Consider the following 22,086-nt stretch of genomic DNA (forward strand, 5'->3'; position numbering starts at 1 on the left):
ATGAGCTAAGGAGACCTGTCCAAGTGACTGTCCTCCTGAGGGATTTGCTGCAAACTGGGAGCATTTCGAGGTTGTTGGTGTAGATGGCATCATGCCCAATGTGCAGCCACTCTGGATATTTCTAGTGGAAACGCCGGATTTTTTGAGGCTACTTTTGCTCTTTTTAATTTTTTTCTTAATTTGGGTTCTCTGTCCTGGTGCTGTGCGCTCCTGTCCTCTGCACTTACTTCAGCATGATAGCCCCTCCCAGGAGAATGTCTTTCACCTGGCCGTGACCTCAGTGAGCCTTTCCAACCTTCAGAATTGCCCTGCGCTCCCATTTCTCCAGTAATTTGCCTCCATGAGGATGCACTTCTCTGATGTTTGCATCGCTTCGCTTCTCCACTGTTGTGTTAAATCGCTATTGTGTAAAGTCGCTTCTTTGTAATTATGTAAAGTTGCTTCTCTGATCTGGCGAGGTCTTAGGATCCTGTCTTTGCAAGAAGGAAGAAAGTGCCCAGAGAAGGAGAAGGCAGGATGTGTGTGTGTGTGTGTGTGTGTGTCTGCATGTGTGTTTAAGCAATAACTTAACAACAGTTTGGTGGAATGGGGCAAACTTGGGGGAGGGGGATGCTCTCAGGGGGAGCCTATTAGTTGCTTTGCATTCATAATAATGTGGTAGCAGGGTAGAGCCTGGACACGAGCTGGGAAACAAGCCTCTCTCTTTGGTTGAGCAGCCCTTGCCAGGTTGATGACATTCAACTGCCCGCCTCGCCCTGAAGAAGGTTCCTTTGAAGTGCTGTGTGACCCCTGAAAACTGGATTTTGAAGGAATGATACACTTGCCTTATCTTGCTTCATATGGCTCTTGCAGACCAAAGCTGATTCTATGATGCCCATAGGCTGGCCACTTATGAATTGCGGAAGACGAAATGCATCACCAAAAAAGAGGACAAAAGATGATGACAATTTCCAAAAACTATGCATGAGCTATTCATATGTAAAGATGCAACTTTAGAAGGGGTTATTATAATTCTAATAGAAATAATGTACACCTCACCATCGTGTGGAAGACTGTTCAGGGGGTACCATCCGTCGATGGGCAACTGTTGCCATGGTCGTTTACCTTTGAACTGGGATTGGACAGAACAGCCCTTCAGAACGAGGTCACCTTCAAATAGAGGACTATCCTCTGGCAACACTCCGAAGAGAGGACTTTGTTTTACAAGAGAGGACACATTCCCAGCCTCCGTGGTTGACCACAGTGGGAAGCGGGGTCAGGAGAAGCAATATACGGTTATTTCTGGGAAAAAGACAGCAATACAGGTTTGGTCCGTTGCCCCTGTTTCGGCTGAGTTCCAGGGACTGGGAACTAGACGGTGCTAAGTTCCCAGCTCCTTTTCATGGATACAGCCCACTTCCTCGGATGAGTGAAGGTCTATCCTCAGTTGGCAAATCTATAGGGGCACAGAAATGGGCAATTAATGGGGTCTAACAGACCATGAAAAGCAAGGGGAACAGCCTGTGACATTTCTAGGAAAAACTCAAACATCTGCAAGATAACTACAAGGACAGTTCATCACAGCAGGGAATTGTGATAACACAATCACTCCAGTTTAGCTATGTGAATTTACCCCTCTAGCAGGGAAGGGACACCCCTGCTCTCAATACAGCCCAAAAACAAATAGAACCAAACTTGCCATTAAATTCCAGTCCAGCAATTTAATTCTGGAGCCTCCCTTTGCAGTTGGCCTGTTGCGGTATGATAACATTGGGGTCAGCAGCAGAGTATCCAAGGAAGCTGACATGGCGTTAATCCCCCTGCACACCATGCTGCACCCCCTGCCCCTGGGCCGCATAGCATGCCATGCTGAAAAGTCCATCAGCCAGGCCTGAGAGGCTGCAGCTGTCTAAACCTTAGGGGTGGAGGATATACAATGTTCCCTTTTTTTTCCAAGATAGGCTACGTAAATATTTATGTGGCCTATCATAGCCTCTGCAGGGATGCAAATAGCATCCCTGTGTTAGCCATGATAGGCTATGAAAGTATTTACTTAGCCTATCATGGGAAAAATCGTGAAGTGAATTGCGGCCGCAGACGCGGCCGCCATTCACAAAGCAGCGCAAATGGCACCAGGTATGTGCTCCGTTTTGCATGCCTTTTGCAGGGTTGTGGGGCTGGGGGGGCTTCGTTCCACCACAGATTTTGGGGGGCCGAAAGCACTGGCATTCGGCCTCACCGAGATCCATGGCGGAATTCTCCACCATACCTAGATTTCTTAAATATTTTTCCTTGTTAATTGATCTCTGGTGTTGAGGTTGGGCCTCAGCACAATAATGTAGCATTTGGGGAGAAAGATACAACCCAGGAGACCAGCATTGGAGGCCAAGATGGAGAAGACCTCCACGGCCACCATGGACTTCCCCTTGGTGCTCAAGTAAGTGGGCACAAAAGATATCCAAACACTGCAAAACACCAGCATGCTAAAGGTGATAAACTTGGCTTCATTAAAGCTGTCGGGCAATTTCCTGGCAAGGAAAGCCACTGCAAAGCTGACGAGGGACAGGAAACCCATATAACTCCAGATAGTGTAAAATATGGTAACTGAGCCTTCATTACATTCCACTATGATCTCTCCAGCCAGGGAATAGAAGTCTAAGTTTGGGAAGGGGGAAACATTCAAGAGCCAGACAGCACAGATAACAGCTTGGATGAGGGGACAGGCCAGGACAATGGAGTTGGTCAGTTGTCTCCCCAAGAGTTTTCTTGCCATGTTCCCTGGCTTGGTGGCCATGAAGGCCAGAACCACTGTGATGGTTTTTGCTAAAATGGAAGAAATAGCAACAGAGAAGATGATGCCAACAGCAGGTTGTCGGAGAAGACAGGTGACCTTTGTAGGTTGACCAATGAACAGGAAGGAGCAAAGGACGCAGAGCAGGAGGGCAATGAGGAGGATGTAGGTGAGGTCTCTGTTGTTGGCTTTGACGATTGGTGTGTCACGGTGTTTAATGAAGATTGCCAGCACTAGAGATGTGATCAGAGAAAGGAGAAGGCTTAGGGAAGCTAAAATTAATCCCAGTGTCTCTTGATAGAAAAGGAAATGGATCTTCTTGGGGATACACTCGTCTTGGTTCTTGTTTGGGTATTGATCTTCTGGGCACAGGGCACAGTGACCTGCATCTGGAATGAACAGCAACTATTGAAGTATCTCAAACATGAAACTGACGTTTGTTATGTGGTGGCCTGTACAGCCCACAATGAATGAACAAACAAATAAAACTTCAGAATATGAACTCAGAACACGTATGGGTATTAGGGATGTATGAACCCCCCAACATCCAGTCTTGGGGGCTCCATCATGGGGAAATCCAGCCCTCTTAGGGCTCAGCAGATTTTCCTGGAGCGCCAGGCATGTCCTCCGGATTTCGGCGTTTTCCTCATCTCTGTAAACAGGGCAAGAGATGCCAATTGCAGCCACAATTATGGCCACAATTGGGAATCTTGCCATTTTTACAAAGAAGGGAAAAACGCTGAAATCCATCAGGGATAGTCGGTCCGCTCCAGACTCCGCAGGTCAGATTGTCAGGAATCCAACCTCATTCGGGTCTGTGGCAGATTTCTCCAGCATCCTTACTTGGTACAGAGGCTGGGAACTTGTTAAAGAAGTCACTATAGCCATACACAAAAAAGTAGGGATGGCGGAGAATTCTTCCACGGATCTCGGTGAGGCCAAATGCGAGTGCATTCGGCCCCCCCAAAATCCATGGCAGAACGAAGACCCCCTGCCCCCCCACCCCGCAAAATGGGCCTGGAACAGAGCCCCCAACCCACTACAGGCGTGCGAAATGGAGCACTTACCTGCTGCCATCCGTGCCGACCAGCGAATTGCTGCTGCCTCTGCAGCCGCCATTCATTTCTTCTTCATAGCTGTGACAGGCTACATAAATACTTACATAGCCTATCACGGCTAACGCAGGGACGTCTTTTGCATTCCTGCGGAGGCCGTGATAGGCTACGTAAGTACTTACATAGCCTATCATGGCAAGGTAAAAAAAAAAAAAACGCGTACGCAAATGGCAGCGGCTACAGCGGCCGCCATTTGCATTCCCTATTTTTCGCCATTTTATCCTACATAAATTTATTTATTTATTAAATTTATTTATTACATTTATTAATCGCCCATCTGACTGGTCACCCAGCCACTCTGGGCGATGTACAACCCACCATAAACAATTTAAAACAATAAAATTTTACCATAATTTTTTTTTTAAAAAAAATACCCTAACCCACCCCAAATGCCTGCCTGAACAACCACGTTTTTAATGCACGACGGAAGCTCATTAAAGAGGGGGCATGACGGAGTTCCCTAGGGAGGGAGTTCCACAGAGTGGGGGCCACCACAGAGAAGGCCCTCTCCCTCGTCCCCACCAGTCTAGCTGTCCTGGCTGATGGGACAGAGAGAAGGCCATCCGAGGCTGATCTTGTTAAGCGGCCTGTCTGGTGTTGCTGGAGGCGCTCCTTAAGATAGGCTGGGCCGGAACCATATAGGGTTTTAAAGTTCAAAACCAACACCTTGAATTTGGCCCGGAAAACAACTGGTAACCAGTGCAACTCCTTCAGCACTGGAGTGATGTGATCTCGCCGGCGGCTGCCTTTAATCAGGCGAGCCGCCGCGTTCTGTACCAGCTGCAGTTTCCGAACCGTCTTCAAGGGTAACCCCACGTAGAGCGCATTACAGTAGTCTAAACGAGAGGAGACCAGGGCATGTACTACCGATGGGAGCAGATGGTCGGGAAGGTAGGGGCGCAGCCGCCGTATCAGATGGAGTTGATACAGCGCTGTCCGGCTCACAGCTGACACCTGAGCCTCCATGGACAGCTGGGAGTCCAAAATGACCCCCAGGCTGCGGACCTGGTCTTTCAAGGGTAGCCATACCAAGGATCAAGTAAGCAGGTGGTTGGCCTTACAGATGAAAGCACCTTGTCCACTTCATCAGGAGGAAGAAGCTGGAACCGATCCCACAAAACCGGTTTGCCACAGGCCGCCTCTTGCTCACTAACTGTATCCACAGTGTGCAGAGTAACACACCTAATCTGATCAATTTTATCTGCAAAGTGCCTTGACAAAGCCTCACAGGAGGCCTTAGAATGCTCCAGTGGTTCCGGAGCCACAGGACCGACCAGGCTCCGGACCACTTGGAACAGCCTCCTGGGGCAGCACTCTGCAGACGCGATGGAGGCAGCATAATATTCCTTTTTTGCTGCCTTCACCGCCACGTGATAGGCTGAAGATATAGCTCTAGCCCGTGTCTGATCGTATTTACGTAGACTATTAATAGCAAAAAAAGGGGAACGCAAATAGCATAATAGGCGCTATTTGTGTTCCCCTTTTTTTCCCGCCGTAATAGCCTACATAAATATTTATGTAGGATAAAACGGCGAAAAATAAGGAACGCAAATGGTGGCTGCCGTAGCCACCGCCATTTGCGTACGTGTTTTTTTCTTTTACTTTGCCATGATAGGCTACATAAATACTTATGTAGCCTATCATGGCAGCCTGGTGGACACAAATGGCGGCCGCTACAGCGGCCGCCATTTGCGTCCGCAGCAGCCCGTCCACGGCCGGAAATCCGGCTGCGGACGGCCCTGGCCGGCTGCTCCATGGACCCATTGTGGAGCGGGGCCAGCCGGTCAGGATTCCGGGGGGGGGAACCAGATCACCTCCCCCCCCTATCGAGGATTCCGGAGGGAGGGATTGAGTGCCTCTCCCCCCACAGTGAAGCAAATCCACGAAATGGTAAGTGACTTTCGTACATCCCTACAAAAAAGTGTTTTGGTCTGCAGTGCGCTATCATGCTCCAGGTGTGACAAGCAAGACAGACCAACTGGTGATGTATCTCAACCATGCCACAGGTGCCCTTTTTGTGGGGGCCAGTTCAGCCCACAAAGCCAGAGATGGAGTTGGCCAATCTGACCAGGAGTACAACTGCCCTTTGATCACTCTCTCTTTCAGCTTCAGCAACTGATTTCTGAAGAAGAGAGTCTGGGAAGTTGGACACCACTTTACAAACGATGAAGCATGTATCTCTCCGGTACAAAGCTCATCTTCAACATTCTGCAAGGGGACCTGTCAGTGCGGAAGCTGAGAGACAGGCTGTGAAAGAGAGTATAGGGAGAAGGTCAATCTATTTGGGACTGGGGCATTGTGCCCCCATGGCTATCCTGAATGCGGGCCTGATGGGTCTTCTTCAGCAATGAATGAGAAAATCATTACGGTTCATTTTTAGCAGGATTTACCCAGCTTGCATCTTCTGGACTAAACGCAGACTCAGACACAATTTGCAGTCGAAGTCTGTACATTTCCAAGTTTGCAATGTGAATGATTCACCGATCCAAAATATTGTGTTCAACAGCATGTTTATATTTCACAAATGCATATGAAAAAATGCATAGTTTTTAAAAATGCACATAAATATGTTTTTATCAATGGAAGAAGAATGTGTCCATTTCAAAGATGCATCCATTGGGAAAAAAGATGCAGGAAAATACGCACAGATTTGCATGCGAAAAGAAAAGAAAGCTCACAATTTTTTGGGGGGGGGTGGACTCGATGGTCTTATAGGCCCCTTACAACCCTACTATCCTATGATTCTATTCTATCATGCGGACGCATGTTGCATTGCAGTTCAAGGTGGAATTCAGATAAGTATAATGAGCTCGTGTTTTGCTGGTTTGCACATCCCGAGTATTCTTAGCCTTCTGTCAAAATTGCACCCAAACCTTTTGGACAACTGTCAAAACAATGGGGTTTGGAATTGCAGCATTCAATCCAGACTGAGTCACACATGTTAGAATGCTTTAGGGATGTCGGAGAATTCTGCCACGGATTCCGGTGAGGCCGAATGCCAGTTCATTCAGCCCCCCGAAATCCGTGGCGGAACAAAGCCCCCCCCAAACCAAGAAAGGCGCGCGAAACGGAGCACGTACCTGCTGCCGTCCGGCTGACTTGCGAATGGCGGCCGCCCTGCTTCTTCATCATAGCCGTGATAGGCTGCGTAAATACTTACATAGCCTATCACGGCTAATGCAAGGACGCCTTTTGCGTTCCTGTGGAGGCCATGATAGGCTACGTAAGTATTTACGTAGCCTATCACTGCAAGCTAAAAAAAATAAATCAGCATACGAAAATGGCGGCAGCTATGGCGGCCGCCATTTGCGTTCCCTTTTTTTTGCTGTTTTAGCTTACGTAAATATTTACGTGAGATATTATGGCAAAAATAAGGGGAACGCAAATAGCGTAGTGGGCGCTATTTGTGTTCCTTTTTTTCACCGTAATAGCTTACGTAAATATTTACATTGGCTAAAATAGCGAAAAAAGGGAACGCAAATGGAGGCTGCTGTAGCCACCGCCATTTGCGTACGCTGTTGTGGGTTTTTTGCCTGCAGGCTGCCCAGCGGCCAGATGTCCAGCTGCAGGCGGCCCTGGCCGGCGGCTCCACGGAGTTAGGATTTCGGAGGGAGGTAAGGAGCACCTCCCCCCCACCGCGAATCACCCCGTCATAAAGGTAAGTGACTTTTGTACATCCCTAGAATGCTTCCACTGAAATCAGTCAGACTAACCTCAGTGGACTTGTTACCTGGGGAGGTGGTGGGCTCTCCCACACTGGAGGCCTTCAAGACGAGGCTGGACAGCCATTTGTCAGGGATGCTCTGACTTGGATTCCTGCATTGAGCAGGGGGTTGGACTCGATGGCCTTGTAGGCCCCTTCCAACCCTACTATTCTATGATTCTATTATTCTATGATCATGATGTACTTAAGTCCCACGGATTCCAATGGGTCTCCGCTAAGTAGGACTACGTCTGGATCCAACCCATGTTCTTAAAACAACAACAACAAGGGAAACTGAGCAAAATGCATGTGGAAGAAAAGCCAGCTGAGAGAGTTCTAAAGAGAGAGTGTTAAAAATGTATTGATTTGCTGTTGTTGATCATAATCACAATGATACTTAAATAGCACATTTCTTCAGAAAACCATGGATTTCAACGTTTCAGCTACCTGTCCGGTTAGAAAAGTTCCCGTCTGGACAATGGACGCATTTGTAGCAGCAAACCGGCTTCCCCTCCGGAACTTCCCTGTGGTGCCCTGGAGAGCACCTCTCCACACACCTCGCGGAGGGGGACACCTAAAAGGGAAGAGAGAAATAGTTGAGGTTTCCCACATGACAGAAATGGAAGAAAGCAGGACTTGAAGTTCATCAATGGAGTTTCCCATGGCATGGTGATTAGCATCCCCAATTTGGAGGGCCAAGTCTCTTCTGGTGATCTGCAGATATCATAATAGAAGCTCATATACAATGTATACCGAGACACAAATAGGAACAGAGGAAGCTGCTTTATAGCAAGTCCATCCAGGTCAGGATTGTCTCCTCTGACTGGCAGTGGCTTCCAGGGTTTCAGACAAGGGATTATCTCAAGGTTAGCTGGAGATGCTGGGAACTGAACCTGGACCTTCTGCATGCAAAGCAGGTTTGCCGTCACTGAGCTATGAGCACATCAAGATAAAACAAGAGTCTAGTCCTTCTCTGTATGTATGCATTGATTTGGTTAAATGTATGAGTAATTTTAAAAGAAGAGAGAAATCCCAAGCAGCTAAAACATGAAAAAGAATGATTTTATAGCAGAGCATTCAACGTATTCTTAAAAATAAAGCAATTATCAGTTTCAATGCTTTTAAAAGGCCTGGGAGAATGAAAAGGATTTTGGTGTCGTTAAGTCAACAGAGTAGGCACCAGGAGTATCTCGCCAGGGAGGATATCCCACAGTTTTGGGGGCTACTAGAGAAAAAGCCCCACCCACATGATCTCAGTCTGTGAAGGCATTTGGAGCAAGGCCTCAGATGATGAGCTCAGAGCATGGACAGGAACACACGTGAAGAAGAGTTACTGTAGGTATTGTGGCCCCAAGACACAAAAGGCTTTAATAAGCAACAAAAAAGATTAATACCCATACCTTCAGTTACACCCAGAAGCAAACTAGTTAGTGAAGATAGCATCATACAGGCATCATATGTTCATAATGCCCAGTTACAGTCAGTACCCCTGCTGCCAGATTTTGTACTAACTGAAGTTCCTGGACCATCTTCAAGGGGAGCCCCAGATGGGATGCATTGCAGTAACCTAACTGGATCACCGAAGCCAGGATGTTTCTCTCCACATTGGGCAGGAGTTGGCATACCACCCAAAACTGGTAAAAGGCAGTCCATGCCACAGAAGACAAGCTTCCCTCTACGGACAAAGTTGGACCTGCAAGCAGCCCCACGTTAAAACGTGAGCCTTTGGGGGGAGCGCAACCTCTTCCAGAACATGTTGAACAGAGATTAAGCAACTGCCTGTAGTATCTCTGTCTTGTCTTGGTTGAGCTAAAATTTATTGGCCATCATTCAGTCCATTACAGCAATGGAACTGTAGTTTTGAATAAAAGGTGGATTAAATAGGAACAAAGGAAGCCAGACCAACTCCTAGCCCTAGCTGGACATTCTAGGATTGAACCTGGGACATTTTGCATGCAAAGCGGGTGGTTTACCACAGGGCAGCAGCCCCTCCCTGGACTCCATAGTCTTTTGGATTGATGTAGAAAGACATCTTCTGTTCGGAAGAGATGGAACTGCAACATACTATAGTCCCCCCATGACCCCAGAACATTCACTTCAGGCCTACCTCTGTAGCCCACACAATGACTCCTGGGTTAATGCTGAAGTCATGGCCTGGGGGAGCTCCTGGGTCTATCCATCCAACTTCCGTAGGATGCAAAGAGCCATTTGGGAAGAAGACCCAGTTCAGGATATCATATCTCTTGCCATTTCCCATGAAAGTGACTTCATCTCCAGCACTGTTGTTGAACCAGACGTTCCTCAAGGAGGCAAGAATCTGAAATGAAAGTGATGCCAGGCAAACAGGCTGACGGTTGTGACTGTGAGTGGGGCCTGGTGTCTTCTAACGTACTGTGATGGCCATCAGGGAGGGAGATGGTATTCCTTTGAACTCCATTGTTAAATTGCACACATAGCCAATCCACCACCCACCAAATTCAGTAAAAATAAATATTTTTTTTTTTTTGGAGGAAAGCTGTCTGTAGTTGCTACGGAGCACCAAATGGGTTAAAATTAGCTTGTCTGCCTTTTTTACACTCCAGAGCCACTACAGCGGTAATCGCATATTTTTTTCTCTCTATTTTTTTCCAGCACCCACTGAAGGGGGGGGGGGGTTGATGTCTGCTGGGATCCTGTGTCAAAATGGCCCCCAGACCTCCCAAAATTGCCCAACCCTGGTTTAGTTGAAAGCCTGAGATTCTTCTCCTTTGGGCAATAACCATTTGAAGAAGCTTCCTCACTGGGTGTGTGTGTGTGCTGGGGGAGTTATTAGCAGGCATCAACTTTCTTCAGGACAGTCTCAGAACTTTGGATAGAGACATGAGGAGGTTGGCTCATGCCAGGGAGACCAACATATGACGTTTTCAACATCTGGCTGGCTTGAAGGAGACTGGGAGGGAAGGGGAGTTCCATGCCATTTAATTCTGTGTGTTAGGAAGGGAACAGGTACTATTTCAGAGACTAGAGCCTGGTCTACACCTCTTGTCATATCAATACGATCCCATCACAGAAACGCTATCTTGCACATTTATGCCACGTAGCACATGCAATGACTTCTGTTGCAGTAATTTAGATAATACCGAATGAAAAGCAGGGAATAACGCTACAAATGCAGTATATGGAACGTGTCACGTGTCTCGACAATTATCAGTGCACTTCAATACTGATAAAAAGCACTCGTGTCCATCTAGCCCTTGCTGGATTCCTCCCTCCTTATTAGTCATAGTTTTCAATACATAAGTCATGCAGAAGAAGCGTGATAAGCCTCTGCTGCTTGAGGAAACGGCTGGATGGGCCCGATCTCGTCTGACCTCGGAAGCTAAGTAGGGTCAGCCTTGGTTAATACTTGGATGGGAGATGGCCTGGAATCAGGCTTCCTGCATTGAGCAGGGGGTTGGACTCGATGGTCTTGTAGGATCCTTCCAACCCTGTGATTCTATGATCCTTTATGGACTTCCTGTTACTCTTCAAGGAAAATCATGTCCATGGAAGAATATCCATGGGGAATGTCTTTCTTTGGCTCTTTAGAGTGGCCTAGTAGCCCTTCTCAAAGATTCCCTCCTTGCTTTCAGGATCTGGCCTTTAAAACAATCTCCAAAGCACTTTGTATAACTTCACCAGAACTTAATGAGAACATTACCTGCCATGGCTGAACATTCAGAAGCGTCTTGGATTCCATCATCATTGCACGTTTGGATCCTGATATGTACAAGGCCTGTAAGGCGTGTGCCATGGAATAGACGGCGTTGTAGATGCTGTAGCTATGACTGGTCATGCTCATTTCGAACCTTGGACCTGTTAGGTCCTCTAGCTTCTCCTTCCCAGTACAGTTTCTCTTTCCCAATTGAGAGGTCTGGCCTGATTTCAAAAACTGACAGTCAAAAAACCTCTCCCACCAGTCACAGAGAAAGACGTCTCCTTGTGGTTGTAACGGATCTAACACCTGGAGAAAATGCTTGAATCCTGGCACATCCCTTCTCTGGATTCGGAAGTGCAGAGCACCGTGGAAGGGTTTGAAATCTTGCCAGCGGAGCTGGGATCCCGTCGAAGCAATTTCAAAATGGGATGTCAAGACCCAAACCTTCCTAAAAGGGTTCATGATCACTTGGAGATAACAAAACAATGCTAGAACTTCTGCTTTCCCATAAAGAATAATAACTAAGGACTTAAGCCAAGAACTAGGAATATAATCAGCAAGCTGCATTCCCCTCATTGAGGACAGGTCAAGGGGCTCCAGCATTTTGGTGAAGACCGTGCAGATGTCATTCTGTTTGAGCATTGGGGTCAGTATCTGGATGAAATTATTACCTCTGTCCTCATTGTAGGAAACCAGCCCAATCCAGTTCCAGTGGAAATGCAGGAGCAGCTGGACTAAGCCCACATACTGAGGCATTTCGTTGGGATCAATCGGGAAGAAGGAGGGAAACATCCTTTTCTCTCTCTGAATATGGTCAAATAAGCCGTAACCGAGCTGAAGGAGGGAATTTCCAGAAGGATAGCCCCGTTAGTCCGAAGCAGCAAAAACAACTCTGGGTCTTCTGGCCCTTTAAAGACTAACACCTTTTCTATGGCATAAATGTTTGTGGACTCCTACAGCTGACTTCATCAGATTCATGAGGAGTTATCCTGATGGAAGGTTTTAAAAATAGATTACTGAATGTAAGCTGAGGCTGTATGATGGCTTCAAGGCTATCACCCTTGAAGATCTTGGAACTGTTGTAGATCACAAGCAACAATTTGATGTGGCTGCAAAAAAGGCCAATGCTATTTGGGGCTGCATTAAGAAAAGCATAGCTTCCGCATCCCGGGAAGTACTAGTTCCCCTCTACTCAGCAAGGTTAGGCCTCATCTTGAGTACTGTGTCCAGTTCTAGGAACCACACTTGATGAAGGATGCAGACAAGCTGGAGAGGGTTCAGAGGAGGGGAACAAAGATGATGAGGAGAGACTGAAAGAACTGGGCATGTTTAGCCTTGAGAAGTGAAGACTGAGGGGAGATATGATAGCGCTCTTCAAGCACTTGAAAAGTTGTCACAGAGAGGAAGGCCAGGATCTCTTCTCAATCCTCCCAGAGTGCAGGACACGGAATCATGGGCTCAAGTGACAGGAAGCCAGATTCCAACTGAACATCAGGAGAAACGTCCTGACTGTCAGAGCAATACAACAATGGAACCAATGACCTAGGGAGGTGGTGGGCTCCCCCACACTGGAGGCATTCAAGACGAGGCTGGACAGCCATCTGTCCGGGATGCTCTGACTTGTATTCCTGCATTGAGCAGGGGGTTGGACCTGATGGTCTTATAGGTCCCTTCCAACCCTACTATTCTATGATTCTATGATTCTAGTTGGGAAGAGGGGCTTCACGGAATCCCCAAAGGAGTCACTGTGTTACTCATTTTGCAGCATGAACAACAAGGAGTCCTTTGGCACCTTGTTGATATGTGAGTCTTAAGGTGTTGGTAGAACCTCTGTTGTTTCCCCTAACTGAAAACCTTTCTTTACATTATTGACCCATTCCTGGGGTAGTCACACAACAGCCTCCTGATGAAATGCCTCATTCCTGACTGTCACCCAGGGCATGGCAGAGGTTGGAAGGCCATTTATTCCCGCCATCCAGAAGAACAGCAGCACAGCCACAGCACACCACCTCGCCACTGCACTGGTTCCAGAGATTGGCCTTTTCATCTCCCTGTGCCTCAGTTCTACAGAACAACTATTGCCACATGAATCCCGTCACCTGTGAGATCCTGAGGATGCCCAAGATGGAGGCCATCTGCCTTGAGGAGTCGGCGTCGAGACCCCCAATAACAGAGAGCAGTCTATCCTTCTGGCCACATTTATAATTGGGACACATTTGCCCCCGTGTGGAGAGCAGAGAGAGGGTGCTCACATAGATCCTTCTGCTCAGGCTGCTGTGGTCATAGATGCGGAAGCCGAGCGTGGTGTTGGGAAGGAGAGACGGATCCTTGTTGAGCTCATTGATGGCAAACACCATGGCCAGGATGTGCTGGTAGTTCCTGAATATCCACCTGCAATGAGAGCGGCATTGAGAAGGAGGAGAAGGATCCCAGCAGAGGTGGAGTGTAATGGAGTCCATCTGGTTCAACCCTCTCTGAAAAACTACAAACGCTTCCAGACCAGAGCCACCTTTTGTCAATAAAACCAAGAAAAAGCAGAGAAATCCAGCTTGTTTTGTAGACTCCCCTCCTCTCCCCCCTCTCTCCCTCCACTCTCTCTCGCCCTCCCTCCCGCCCCCCTCCCACACACCTGCACACACAAACCAAATTGCCAGCTGTTTTTCAGAAGAGCTCTGCTGGATCATAGATCGGGGTCAATATTGTTCAGCACACTATTATTCATCTATTTGAATTATTGATCTCCCACAAATACATATTTATCGTGCAAATCCTCCCAAGCTGCCTACCAAGTAAAACCAACATTCAGTAATAAAATTGTGGTAAGAATATTGGAATAAATAATTACATAAATAACTATTCCTCGGGAAGGTTCCCACAAGGAAGCTACACCAGGCTTAAAAATGGCAATTCACCCCTGATTGACCCAGCCTCCCCCTTGAATTTGTCTATGAAGAACATAAGAAGTGGAACACCAGAAGATCCCTGCAGGACCACACCAAGGTGGCTCCATTTAGTTCAGCATCCTGTTTCGAACTATGGTCAGCCATGATGCTTCCTAGGAGCCCCAAATGAAAGAGATGAAAGGTAACAACCCCCTTTCTTCCCCTCCCCCTCACAGCTACTCTTATTCAGTGGTAGACCCGCTCAAAATATGGAATCACGATTTAGCTATTATAGTTAATAACAGCCCTCCATTCTTGTCCTCCCCCACATAACCACCCCCACCTGACTTGTTACGATAAGCGTCTGAGATGCATATAACAAATCAAATGCTTCTGAATTCCAGCAGGACCCCTTCAATCTGAAAGCAAAGCCTTAAGCATCTCCTCCCTTCATCTCAGCAACTCCTGTTCAATGGTAGAATGACTCAAAATGTGGAATCCATTAGGGATGTCAGAGAATTCCGCCATGGATCTCAGTGAGGCCGAATGCCAGTGCATTCGGCCCCCCGAAATCCATGGCAGAACGAAGCCGCCCTCCCCCCCCCCGCGAAAGGCGCATGAAATGGAGCACTTACCTGCTGCCGTCCGCACTGACTTGCGAATACTGGCCGCATTTGCGGCCGCCATTCACTTCCTCATTATAGCCGTGATAGGCTACGTAAATAATTACATAGCCTATCACGGCTAACGCAGGGATGCCATTTGTGTAGGGGTGGACGAAAGGCACTTACCTTTTGTCAAAGCTTGTTCGCAGTGGGGGGGAGGCGCTTCGCTGCTCCCCCCGCGAAGTTCAGGCCAGGGGGGGAGGCTTCCCGCCTCTCCCCGGCTGAAATTCAGGCCGGGGGGGAGGCTTCCCGCCTCGCCCGGCCGCGAACCCCATTGTTTAAAAAAAAAAACGCCCCCCATGATAGGCTACGTGACGATTAACGTAGCCTATCACGGCTAGATCTGCAAAGTCAGCAGTGATAGGCTACGTTAATCATCACGTAGCTTATCACGGGTGACTTTAAAAAAAAAAAGCACGTACGCTAATGGCGGCCCCCATAGGGAGCCGCCATTCGCGTTCCTTATTTAGTCACCGTAGTCTATGTAAATCTTTACGTAGACTACAGCGACCAAATAAGGAACAGGAATGGCGGCTCCCTATGGGGGCCGACATTATCCGTACGTGCTTTTTTCTTTTTTTTTAAGTCACCCGTGATAGGCTACGTGACGATTGACGTAGCCTATCACGGCTGACTTTGCAAATCTAGCCGTGATAGGCTACGTTAATCGTCACGTAGCCTATCACGGGGGCGTTTTTTTTTTCTTTTATTGGAATGGCGGCGGCGGCAGCCCCGCCCCGCTCGAACACCCGCCGAACCGCCGGCCAGACCCGCCGCCGGGAGGGACATTTGGCGAAGGTAAGTCCCGTCCCGGGAGGGATGCGGGGGGCGGGGGGGTGCAGAGGATTTCTCCCTGAAACTTGTTCGGGGGGCCGAATATGTTGGCGCTTGGCATCCCGAAGAATCGGGGAGAAATTCTCCGCCATCCCTCCATTTGCGTCCCTGTGGACGCTGTGACAGACTACATAAGTATTTACATAGCCTATCACGGCAAAAAAAAAAAAGTGGACGCAAATGGCAGCAGCTACGGCAGTGGCTACTTGCATTCCCTTTTTTTCGACATTTTAGCCTACGTAAATATTTAAGTAGGCTAAAACGGTGAAAAAAAGGGAACGTAAATGGCGGCCGTCATAGCCGCTGCCATTTGCGTCCGCTGTTTTGTGTTTTTTTTGCCGTGATAGGCTACATAAATATTTATGTAGCCTATTACGACAAACTACAGGGACGCAAATGGTGGCGGCTATGGCGGCTGCCATTTATGTCCCTGTGCAGGCTGCCCAGTGGCCGGATGTTCGGCTGCAGGCGGCCCCAGCTGGCAGCTCCGTGGAATCTCCGTGGAGCGGAGCCAGCTGGACAGAATTTGGGGGGGAGGGATGGAGCACCTCCCCCCCACCACGAATGTCACCCTTCGAAAAGGTAAGTGACTTTCGTACATCCCTAGAATCCATATGCATCTATTACGGCTAATCATGTTACATTCACATGTCCTCCAGGAATTTGTCTGAATTTGCCAAAGTGAACCTGACTCAGAGGCCATCACCACACCTCCAAAATGACACTGAAGCAAGGTTCTGCCTTCATTGCGCAGAACTGTTCAAGTGCAGGACCGTAGCTCAGTAGTGGAGCTCTTCCTTGGCATGCGGGAGGTGCCAGGCTCAAGGCATCTCCATGTAGGGAAGACCCCTGTCTGAATCCCTGGAGAGCCAGTCAGTCCTCGCACAGAGAGGTGGCAGGGAGTCATTTGGTGCTGCTATTATTGAACATTTCAGCGTCAGAATTCTTTGCTGATCAAATGATCACCCAGGGATCTTCCAGTAGATCCAGATCTACTTTCTGCCCACACCTGTCATCAATGAAGAATGCGGGGGGGGGGGATTTCTTAGTTGTTTCCCGATTCTTAACATAAAGCCAGATTATTGCTTAACTTTGCCTACATTCCTCACACCATAGAGCCTCTGGAGGAATATCAGTTGTTGTCTCAGTTAGCAAGAGGGTGGAAATGTGTTGGCAAAATCTCTCCCCATCACCTCTCCAGCTTGATTCAAGGCAGGCCTCTACGAAGCCACGTTTGACCCAAACATCTGAAAACAGATTATTCTAAACTCAGCTACAAGAAAACCACCTTCCAGGATGCCTGCAACACTATCTAAGCACCCTCGATCATGCCAGAGAGGGAAGGAGGACTTCTCCTCCATCAGACTCAGAGTGAAGCCAAAGAAGAACCTGCAGTGCCTGACAGGTTCTGGATGGGTACGGGTGTGTAATAAGCCATGGGGACTGATTAACCACCCCTGCGTATGCCAGCGAGGTGCCCGCCAATTTCCCTGATTACCATCACCGGGTGCAGCTTGTCACTACATGTGAACCCAATGAGGGTGGGTGGCGGGGGTGTTTCACTCGGCCCTCCGATTCGGCTGAAGCCAATCATGACAAGCCTTTGAAACTTGTCTTTCAATGAGTACCCTACTATTCCAACCCTACTATTCTGTTCTAGTCCAGTCTAATCTAGTCTAGTCTATGATTCTATGAGTAAATCTGGAATGTCAGCATGGCAGCATGGCTAATGCGTCTCCCTGGAAGGAGCCCTCTAATCTGAGAGCAAAGCAGGCAAGATCTCTCTTGAGGAAACTTACAGGTGAACATAGGAAAATGGTGATAAGGCTAATCTCGTAAAGTCATGTGTCTTGCTTGGAAAATAATGGCCAAGTGGTATATTCCCACCAACAATGAGGTCTCCGGGCTGCCAATACTCTTCTTGCCATTCATAAGTCCTGGTCAAGAGGCACTTGGTCCTCAGCATCCTCGGGGTGGCCTGAGGCAGGAGCCAAACGATGAGCAGAAGCTGCAGCCAAACCATCTGGGGCACGGAGAGACCTTCCCTTCTCAGTCAGCGACAAAGAGTATGTGCAGAAGAACCAGCCATACATGCCCAGCAGGGCAATGAGATCTCAGCAAGGACCAACCAGTTGCCAAGTGATCAGGCCCCACCCCAGTCCCATGTGGAAGGGCTCAGTACGTATTTGTGTTTAGCAGGTTTTGTTTTTGCCTGGATTTCTGTGTTACTGACTTGCTGGATGGTAATCCCTGGGGGATTCCTCAAGGATTACTGTCATGTTGATAATCTGCAGCTACAGAAATAACCACAGCCTCAGAGCACTGGCTCCTTTGGGACGTCGGAGGGAAGAAACACATCTCTGTGTTGCACTTTGCTTGTCTCTGGGGCAGACGGGCTCAAGGATTTGACATCAGTTGCCAGGTTACAAACTTGGATCTGTGTGAAGTTGAACTCCTAATTCCAAGATGGAGTCCAGGCTTGTGCCATAGTTTGTTAGCCCAGTTTGATGACTGGGGAAGGCAGGAGTTGGTGCCCAATTTTACCAGTGAGGGGCAGACCAATAAGGCTTTGCTGGGTGAAATGACGGGTCTGTCAACAGTCAAAACACCTTGCAGGGGCAGAGGCCCTTTTGCAATGGTCCACCTCAAAAGACCTATAAAAGCTGAGGGATTCCTGCATGCTATGGGGGAGTTTTTGTCTGGCATTGCAGGTGTGTCTGCTGAGGCCCTAGTCTCAGTTTCACACCTGAATGTCATCTCTGGTTCTCCAGAGCTCAGATGGTTCCCTGGATTTCAGGAGAGCTTTGGGCTATGAAGCAAGCTAGATAATTGCTGGGGCTCACATGGTGCAAGGATCAGATCAAATGAGACTACGCACACCTACCACATGGCAGTGGTGGCAATGAAGAAGCCCTACTTTTTGGCCACCATTGCATCCTCAGGTAGATGACTTTGAGTTTAGTTGTGAGGGTCTGCCCTTAGGATTGAATGAAGCTGGCAAACTAAACCCAATATTCACATCAAGATAGAAAGGTAGCATGGACCTTCCCCTGCCATCCTCAGATGTTCTGGTTGTGTGCTAGAACTGCACACTGAATTTTATCCAGTAGGAGGTTACCTGGGACCTAGGAGGACATGTTACCCCATGACAGATGTCCCACCTGTACACCCTCATGGACACCTGGCATTCAGTCTTCTGGGTGATCCCTCAGGCTACAGATAGCATTGGTTAGATCAGTGTTCTTTTACACTCGTCCTCAACCTGCTGCCCTCCAGTTCTTTTGGACTACAACTCCCATCATTCCTAACCAGTATGGTTATTGGCTCTTGTTTCTGGGAATGATGGGACCTTCAAGCCAACGCATCTGGAAAGCATCGGGTGGAGGAAGCTTAGGTATAGCAATTATACCAAGGATGCAAAACATGTCCAGGTACTTCTATGGCAGCAGGTGGGGATATCGGAGGGATCTAGTTGGATGGTGGAAGTCGAAGAGCTTTCATAGCATCATAGAATATTTGCGTTGCTCTTATTTTCGCTGTAGTCTTCATAAATATTTACGTAGACGAACCGTGCCAAAACAAGGAATGTTTTTCCTTTTCCGTACACGCTTTTTCTTTTTTTTCTTTCAAAGTCAGCCATGATAGGCTATGTAAACATTTATGTAGCCTATCACGGTGTTTTTTGAAATTCTAGCCACGATAGGCTTCGTAAATCTTTACGTAGCCTATCACGTTTGTTGTTGTTGTTCTTTTTTTTTACTTGGAAATGGCGGCGGCGGCAGCCGGTTGGAAGACCTTCTGCCGCCGCTGCTGAACTGCTGCCGAACTGCCGCCAGGAGCCGCCGCCGCGAGGGACATTCGCACAAGGTAAGTCCCATCCCGGGGGGGGGGCACGGGAGGGTGGCGGACCGTTTCTCCACCAATTTCGGGGGGCCAAATGCATTGGCATTCGGCCTCCCGGAGATTCGTGGAGAAATTCTCTGACATCCCTAGCTATTGGCAAGAGGGAAATACGCCTCTGGAGACCTAACTAGCGGACCTGTGGACTTGCAATCTTGTGCAGTTATGCAAAAGAAGCAACAAAAAATAAAGAAAAAATGGCAAAATTTGCACATATTTTCAAGATACCTCCACCGCCAAAAAAACTTTTAAAATTCCACAATTGAGGGGCAGCAAAGGAAAAGGTCCTCTGCCATGTGGCTGCCAGTCTCACATTAGGCAGCTGGAGCAGGTGGCCCTCAAAGGACCTTAGGTGGTGGACTGGGACATAGGGGAGAAGAATCTCCCCAAGGTCCCTTGGACCTAGACCATGCAAGGCTTCAAAGGTGAGAACCAGCACTTTATATTTTGCCCGGAAACAAATTGGCAGCCAGTGTAAAGATTTTAAAACCGGTGTAATATCCATGGGGTATCCCAGAGACGAGCCTAGCTGCCATATTTTGTACCAGCTGAAGTTTCCGAAATAAATATAAAGGCAGCCCCAAGTACAGCGCACTTCAGAAATCAAGCCTAGAGGATACCAGCATTACCAGGTCCACATGTTCCAGGAATGGGGGTTGCTGGCATATCAGCCAAAGCTGATGACAGGCACTTCTCACCCTCGCCTCCAGCTGGGGTGCCAGGAGTAGGGTTTTACCTGCTTGACCCTCGCAGATTTCATTCCCATTCCCCGCAGTGGCAAGGACTCCCTTTGTAGCGAGTCAATCCAATATGTGGATTTCAGATTTTTTTTTTAATGGCTACAGCACCTATGGGATCATGGGGTGCTGTGTGTGTGTGTGGGTGGGGGGGGGGTTCTTGTGTGTTTAATCAATTTTTTATTTCAGGTCTTGAAATGTGTGTCAATGGAATGGCTTTAGTACACTGCCCTGTTTGGACCTTAACACAAGTTTCTATTACCATGAGCTAAGGAGACCTGTCTGTCCTAGTGGCTCTCCTCCTGGGGGATTTGCTGCAAACTGGGAGCATTTTGAGGTTGTTGGTGTAGATGGCGTCATGCCCAATCTACAGCCACTCTGGATATTTCTAGTGGAAAAGCCGGATTTTCTGAGACTACTTTTGCTCTTTTTATTTTTTTTCTTAATTTGGGTTCTCTGTCCTGGTGCTGTGCGCTCCTGTCCTCTGCACTTACTTCAGCATGATAGCCCCTCCCAGGAGAATGTCTTTCACCTGGCCGTGACCTCAGTGAGCCTTTCCAACCTTCAGAATTGCCCTGCGCTCCCATTTCTCCAGTAATTTGCCTCCATGAGGATGCACTTCTCTGATGTTTGCATCGCTTCGCTTCTCCACTGTTGTGTTAAATCGCTATTGTGTAAAGTCGCTTCTTTGTAATTATGTAAAGTTGCTTCTCTGATCTGGCGAGGTCTTAGGATCCTGTCTTTGCAAGAAGGAAGAAAGTGCCCAGAGAAGGAGAAGGCAGGATGTGTGTGTGTGTGTGTGTGTGTGTCTGCATGTGTGTTTAAGCAATAACTTAACAACAGTTTGGTGGAATGGGGCAAACTTGGGGGAGGGGGATGCTCTCAGGGGGAGCCTATTAGTTGCTTTGCATTCATAATAATGTGGTAGCAGGGTAGAGCCTGGACACGAGCTGGGAAACAAGCCTCTCTCTTTGGTTGAGCAGCCCTTGCCAGGTTGATGACATTCAACTGCCCGCCTCGCCCTGAAGAAGGTTCCTTTGAAGTGCTGTGTGACCCCTGAAAACTGGATTTTGAAGGAATGATACACTTGCCTTATCTTGCTTCATATGGCTCTTGCAGACCAAAGCTGATTCTATGATGCCCATAGGCTGGCCACTTATGAATTGCGGAAGACGAAATGCATCACCAAAAAAGAGGACAAAAGATGATGACAATTTCCAAAAACTATGCATGAGCTATTCATATGTAAAGATGCAACTTTAGAAGGGGTTATTATAATTCAAATAGAAATAATGTACACCTCACCATCGTGTGGAAGACTGTTCAGGGGGTACCATCCGTCGATGGGCAACTGTTGCCATGGTCGTTTACCTTTGAACTGGGATTGGACAGAACAGCCCTTCAGAACGAGGTCACCTTCAAATAGAGGACTATCCTCTGGCAACACTCCGAAGAGAGGACTTTGTTTTACAAGAGAGGACACATTCCCAGCCTCCGTGGTTGACCACAGTGGGAAGCGGGGTCAGGAGAAGCAATATACGGTTATTTCTGGGAAAAAGACAGCAATACAGGTTTGGTCCGTTGCCCCTGTTTCGGCTGAGTTCCAGGGACTGGGAACTAGACGGTGCTAAGTTCCCAGCTCCTTTTCATGGATACAGCCCACTTCCTCGGATGAGTGAAGGTCTATCCTCAGTTGGCAAATCTATAGGGGCACAGAAATGGGCAATTAATGGGGTCTAACAGACCATGAAAAGCAAGGGGAACAGCCTGTGACATTTCTAGGAAAAACTCAAACATCTGCAAG

The 22,086-nt window shown here is 48.1% G+C and overlaps 1 protein-coding gene across 1 annotated transcript; it reads right to left on the bottom strand.

Moving 5' to 3' along the window:
- Positions 1-1,360: 1,360 nt before the first annotated feature.
- Positions 1,361-21,643, bottom strand: LOC146356648 (extracellular calcium-sensing receptor-like). Its single transcript, XM_084830237.1, has 8 exons — positions 21,588-21,643; positions 13,587-13,655; positions 13,364-13,538; positions 11,268-11,894; positions 9,696-9,905; positions 8,036-8,162; positions 2,537-2,634; positions 1,361-1,435 (listed from the first exon to the last, which is right to left on the bottom strand). Exons 1-8 carry the CDS (start codon positions 21,641-21,643, stop codon positions 1,361-1,363), a joined length of 1,437 nt encoding a protein of 478 aa, XP_084686363.1.
- Positions 21,644-22,086: the final 443 nt, after the last annotated feature.

Source organism: Heloderma suspectum, chromosome 2, assembly GCF_057233095.1.
Source record: "Heloderma suspectum isolate Gila_16-S chromosome 2, 16-S_ref, whole genome shotgun sequence".
Classification (NCBI taxonomy): domain Eukaryota; kingdom Metazoa; phylum Chordata; class Lepidosauria; order Squamata; family Helodermatidae; genus Heloderma; species Heloderma suspectum.

Bases quoted from the DNA above. Each gene is read 5' to 3' on its own strand.
- LOC146356648 (XM_084830237.1), bottom strand. From the start codon at position 21,643: ATGGCAACAGTTGCCCATCGACGGATGGTACCCCCTGAACAGTCTTCC. The intron at 2,635-8,035 runs GTAGCTGAAACG...TCCCAAACTTAG, and splicing joins GAACTTTTCTAACCGGACAG to ACTTCTATTCCCTGGCTGGA. The intron at 1,436-2,536 runs GTCAGCTTTGCA...GTGCCCCTATAG, and splicing joins ATATGGGTTTCCTGTCCCTC to ATTTGCCAACTGAGGATAGA.